Source organism: Petaurus breviceps, unplaced genomic scaffold (assembly GCF_028583685.1).
Source record: "Petaurus breviceps papuanus isolate PSGF00001 unplaced genomic scaffold, PetGlider_PUasm1.0 84862, whole genome shotgun sequence".
In the NCBI taxonomy this organism is placed as follows: Eukaryota; Metazoa; Chordata; class Mammalia; order Diprotodontia; family Petauridae; genus Petaurus; species Petaurus breviceps.
The window spans coordinates 2780-8997 of NW_027186678.1; the positions used below are offsets into that span (position 1 = coordinate 2780).

General features: G+C 42.0%; 1 protein-coding gene across 1 annotated transcript; it reads right to left on the minus strand.

Moving 5' to 3' along the window:
- Positions 1-4504: 4504 nt before the first annotated feature.
- LOC138176310 (glypican-3-like) lies at positions 4505-5199 on the minus strand (the record flags this gene model as incomplete). The annotated part of the gene is made up of 1 exon (XM_069107107.1): positions 4505-5199. A coding segment is annotated over one exon (695 nt), but the record flags the coding sequence as incomplete, so codon positions are not given.
- Positions 5200-6218: the final 1019 nt, after the last annotated feature.

Genomic DNA, 6218 nt, shown 5'->3' on the forward strand with positions numbered 1-6218 from the left:
CTCCCCTTACTGTGTAAGATTCCTCTAAAATAAGCCCTCCCCCCAAAATAAGCCCTATTGAGATTGCTACTGTAGTGAAGGTGATCCCCTGCGCTGCACCGTCCCCCAACCCCGTGAAACGCACGCTGCGCTCTGAGCTGCATCCAATCAGAGCTGCAGCAGTGATCGCATCATCCTGTTCTTCCCCAGTGATTTGCTTATTGAATAAAGGTACATTTTTTTGTTCACATTTACCTGTTTATTAAAATTGCTGTCAATGTTCATTAAAATAAGCCCTCCCCTGAAAATAAGCCCTCTGGTGTTTTTCTGTCCAAAAAACATAATAAGACAGTGTCTTATTATCGGGGAAACACAGGTAGTAAAAAGCATAGCTGAGTTAAGCAAACATCAGGACTCCAAGGTCAGAGGTCTGAACAGTTGCTTTTACAAAAACATAACTGTGGGATTAACTTAAAAGAGCAAAAGTCCCTTATGATCAGATTAGATAAGATGATAGGATCATAGTGCTAGAGGTAGAAGAAATCATATTTCATTTCACAGATGAAGAAATTAAGGCAGAGAGGGGATATGATTTGCCCAGGGTCACTCAGCTAATACATGTCTAACGGTGACATTTGAACCCAGGTCTTACAGACTGCATCTCCAGTGCACCATCAGTCTAAAGATACCCCCATGTTGTTTCAGACAACCAGATCTTGTTTCTAGGAAGCTAGGGGTCTCCCTGACATAGTCAGGCAGTGTAGCAGCAAGCACCCCAGCGTCCCCAGGGTGGCTGCTCACACAGGTTCTTAGATCTGCTTTGATAAAGGAAAGCAACTCAGAATGGGTTAACAAGCTTACTTTCATCAGTCAAACATATGTATCGTTTACCTAGTTCAGGGGAAAGAGGTCAGCACCCCGAACTTCAGAATATACAGACAGAATTATCAAGACAGAAACAGATCAAGTAGACAGATTTCAAACTGTCCAACCATTATATCCATACCCAATCAACATCTGGGTTTCAAAGCGGGAAGGGGGGGCCCCTCTGGACAAGGGCTTTCCAGAATCCAGATCAAATCACAGAGAACACTTCTCAAAGTGAGCTCCAAAACAAAGCCTCACATCAGGGCTTATACTGGTCAATCAAAAAGTATCTACTGAAAAACAAGCCTCCCACCCCAGGCTCCAGGTGCACTTTAGCCTGGGGGAGGGAAGATCTTTAAAATTTACATTCCCATTACAGGCAAACACCTACAAAGTCTCTGGAAAGGCCATTTTCAAACTGCCCACTGGTCTCAGCTACAGGTGACCTTTGCCTAAGACTGACAGAGAGAATTGTACTTTTCTCAGAAATGGAAAATGAAGGAGTTAAGGGCAGGACTGCCTGTGTTTGTGCCTGTGGCATCCTGAAGCCCTGATAGCCTAAGTGGTCTATGCCCACCCTTACTCCTCCTATTTCTCCAGAAATGTCAGCCTGTTCTCTGTACCCAGGCTCCTCTGAGACACGTGCCGAGAATTGGACAGGTCATGCATTGTGAATGATTGCTTCCTGCCATTTGATATAAAACACTATGAGTCACTGGTCATAAAAGCAAGAACAACACATTTATTTTACATATAATACAAGATGAGACCCCAGAATAACCACTTTAACCAAGTTCTTTATGGTATTCAAAAATCCTAGTCTTAGGAGAACTAAGGAAGAGCTGCCATGGGTTCTAGTTACCAGCAAGTGACACACTGTGGCCTTCGAAAACAAAAATTCCCCCTCTTGTCTGGGCCTTACTTGTCTCTGTTCTAAAAGGAGAAAATTGGACATAAGGTCTCTTCCTGCTCAAATTCCATTCCTTTAAATTTTCTTTAAATTTCTAGGGGCGGGTAGGTGGCGAAGTGAATAGAGCACTGGCCCTGGAGTCAGGAGGACCTGAGCTCAAATCTGGCCTCAGACACTTAACACAAAAACTAGCCCTGTGACCTTGGGCAAGTCACTTAACCCCAACTGCCCTCCAAAAAGCAATAATAAATAAATAAATTTCTAATAATTGAAATATGAGTAATTCAGAAACCTGGAAGATATATGAACTACAAAACAAAAAGAACCAGGAAAAATATACACAATGACCTCACCAACGTAAATGAAAAGAATATGAACAACAAAATTTAAAAACTGAACACTGTGTAAGTCTATTGATCAAGCTTGGCTCAGAGGAAGAGAGGTAACAACGCACCTGCTTCCTTTTCTTGCAGAGGTGGGAGGATGTGGTGATAGAATATCGAATGTATTGGCTGGCTCAGTTAATATATTGGCTATTTCTGCTGAGTTGTTTTCTTTCTCCTTTTATTTTTGATTTCTTTTCACAAGGGATGGCTCTCTTTGTATTTCATATGGGGAGGGGTTACATTTGGAAATTAAAGTGATAGAAAAATAAAATCTATTGATAATTGTTTATCTAATAATTGAGTCAAACTTTTCACTTAATTCTTTTACTCTCTCTCTCTTAAAAGCACTGGTGGAACAGGAGTGGAGGCATGTGTTAGAATGATGGGGCTATCGGTGGCCAGACACATCTCTCAAATATTCTTACATAGAATATTTACTTTTAGTCTTCTTATTCACTTCAATGAACATTAATTACCTACTTTGGATAAGGCCCCTTGCTAAATGAAGTAAAAATGAAACCCCAATATTCCTTGCCTTATGGTGCTTTATAGGATAGCTACTGAGTGGCTTTGAAGAGACAGTATGGGATGGTGAAAATAGCACTTGATTTAGAGTCTGGATATCTGAGTTTGAACACCAGCTGTGGGACCCTGGACAAATAATTTCCCATTTCTGAAGATGAGGTCAATCACACTGGTACCACCCACCTCCTGGGTTGCTCAGGAAGTGCTTTGTAAACCCCAAAGAGCTTGAGAAATGTGAGCTCTTTCAGAGATCCAAGGCTTTCATTTTTCTCATGTCTGCTGAAAGGTGTCTAGGCATTAGTTCTCTGATTCAGGTCCCAAATTATAGGGCAATCAGGGAAACAATGTGCTACTAAAGAATGAGATTAACACAGAGGATCTTTCCATTCATTGTACAATAAAAGATTTTCTTAGCATAAATAAACAAACGCATAAGACATACCATGTTTTGAAGGACTTCTACAGTGCCTGGCCAATTCAAGTCGCTCCTTAGTGCCCATTATGGGCAACTCTTGTCTCCATGAAAGACCTCCACACTCAGAGTTGTTGTGGCCAAAGTAATTCTGGGGGTGATGAATCAAAGAACCCTCAATTCTAAGGGTTGGAAGGGACCTCAAAGTCACCTAAAGCAATTTGTGTCTCCATGAAAATGCCCTTGGGGTTGCAAATTCCCTCGATGGAGAGAGCCCCTTCATCACATGAAATCATGAATCTGTAGCACAGATTGATTTAGGGCCCTATTATATCCAGGCTTCCCAGAGGTAACTTGAGTCTGGGGCAGGGGCTCTGAATATCAACAAACGTTCACTAAGCACCCCTAAGCAGAGCACTGTGCTGAGATAAGACCAGTTCCCTGCCCTCTGGGATCCAGTAGTCTCTAGAAAAGATAAAGTCAGGTGACAATACTCCAGAGGACAAAATGCTAAGTGTACCAGAGAACTCTAAAACAAAGAATTCAGTAAGGTCTAAAGGCGAATAAAGGTTATTACTGACAGAGGAATCATGGAAAAGATTTCAGGGCACAAGTGATGTGTGAATTAGACTTTAGAAAATGGGTAAGAATTAGGAAGGAGGGAAGGAAAGAGAGGAGGAAAAGGGGAGAGAAGGAGAAGGGAAGAGAGAAGGAGAAGGGAAGAGAGAGAAGGAAGGGAGGAATGGAGGAGAGAGGGGGGAAGAGGGAGAGAGGGAGAAGAGGGCAATTTCAGGCATAGGGCACATAGTTAACCTGGGAAAAAAGAAGTGGGAGGGCACTGCAGGGACAGAGGGACTCCATTTGGCTGGGACCCAGATTTACATGGAGGGGATACAAGGTAAGACTGGAGAGAGTAGGGTGGATAGGTCTTTAAGGTTACAGAGGTCCTTGAATGTCAGGCTAAAATATCCATATTTTACTCAGTAGGCAACAGGGAGCTACTGAATATTTCTGAGCAGAGGAGTACAGATCTCTGCTAGAAAGATCACTAGGAAAGATGTATTGGAGGGGCAGAGAATGAGATTGTCCTGTAAAATTGTAATTAATTATGGATAACATACTAGAAAAATATCAGAATGATAAGAATTAGTAATAACTAAGCTAAAGGAATGCCAGGCTGACCTCATACAGCTGGCTTAAAAATGCCTTTCACCATCTGCTTTGTGCAAATGTTCTCAAAGGGAGTCTAACCCGAAGCTTCCTATATGCATACCTCTGGCTTCAGAGTCAGGAAAAAGACTGGGCAGCAGAGTGTTAAAGGACATTTCATCTCAGTCACCAACAAGGTCACCCCACAACTCACCAGATCACCTTATCATTAATGGGTGAGCAAGATTTTATCATTAAGGTTTATTAAGTACTCACAGTAGTGGTGAGCTTTCCTCCATTCTTCTGGACATACAGCACAGAGTCTCGGATCAGGGTGAAGAGACTGAGTAGGACGTGTTCCATGTCATAGATCCTATACATCCCTTTAACAAGCTCTTCCAAAGAGCCGATGTATTCTCTCCAATATTTGTCTATCTCGACAACACTAGCCAGACATCCTTGCATCACAGCACTGCAGTGGCCTGCACAAGGCTTAGCCATTGCCAGTCCCTGACAGTAAGAACAGTACCACATTTTTAGAAGCATCCGGCCACAGTCCTTGCTGAATTTTAAGTGGTCAGTTGTGTTGATTACTTCAATTCCGAGATTCAGGGCCTGGAGAAAGACTCGAGTTGTCTGTAGTGACTTGGACACCTGGGTCATGATGATCTTCGGATAATGCCCAAAGACTTGGAGGTCCCGCCTTGCCCCACGGAGGCACTCAGCCATTTCCAAGGAGACCTCTGGGAAACCAGGGTTAATCAGGTGTGAGTAGATCACAGGAAACAAACCGTCAAAGAACTCATTGACCATATCATTGACATGGATGTCAGAGCCAAGGATGTAGAGGGAGACATCTGTGAAAAATTCACCCACAAATTTGAAAACTTTGGGGGCCATGCTGGAGTACTGGTTTCTGAACATGGTATTGGTATAGTTCTTGGCATGCCTGACGACAATCTCAAAGGCTTCTGCAAAACAAATAAAACCCACAAATCCAGATGAGAAAATCTGAGGTGCAAAGTAATTAGAAATGTCTCTATTTGTATGGTGATTAAGGCACAATTTGCTCTAAAATCATTGACTCATATCCAACTCTGGCTTTGTCTCTACTCTTGGATTTGTTTGCTCTTAGGAAGCAACATCACTCATGGGACAGGAAGGCCAAAACTCTAACCTACCCATAAATTCTTAAACATACAAATTATATTTCACATGACAGCAACCCACGGTTACAGTTAACGTTTTAGCTTTTGTGACAATATTGATTAAAAATAGACTAAATGAGAAGTTGTGTCTCTCCTATTGATTTATTTGGTTAAATAGGAATTCTATTTCCAGACTTTTCATTTTTAGACAGAGATAAATACTTGACCACAAACTAACGCCATATAACCTCATGAAGCAGTTTAAGCTTGTGAAGCCCTGGAGGAAAAGCGAGCTCTGACCCAGGCATAAGAGCTATCAAGAATTTAATCATTTCTTGTAGATTTTCTCCAGATAGCTTTTGAGTGAACTGACAGATTAGATTGTCAGTACTACTAGAAATGGAATTTATCCACAGAAAGGGTAGCTGATGGAAAGCAAATCCATGCACATATCTGTCCATCTTGGAACGTGGTATCAAGAATGGAGGGGAGATTTCAAAGGGCACCTCTAGTATTTTCATGCTGAACAGCTGGAAGGATAACTAAGCTTCTTTGGGGCACTCAGTTTCCACAATGCTGGGGAACGTGGCTTCTCTATGGAGACCACTGTTCATGATTACATCTGCTGCTGTTACCACTTGCCATAAGGGTCAATTAGTGCCATTGGCTGGAGATAGAGAGTGGTTTCACCATCTTATTTCCCCCAAAATGTCTGACAGACACTAGACACAAATTACTTTCCTTTAAAGACCCAATTTTATATTCCCTTGAAAAAAGGAAAATATTTGGAAAAGAAAGAAATGTATGTGTGTGTTGTGTGTATTTCTGTGTGAACTGGGGGA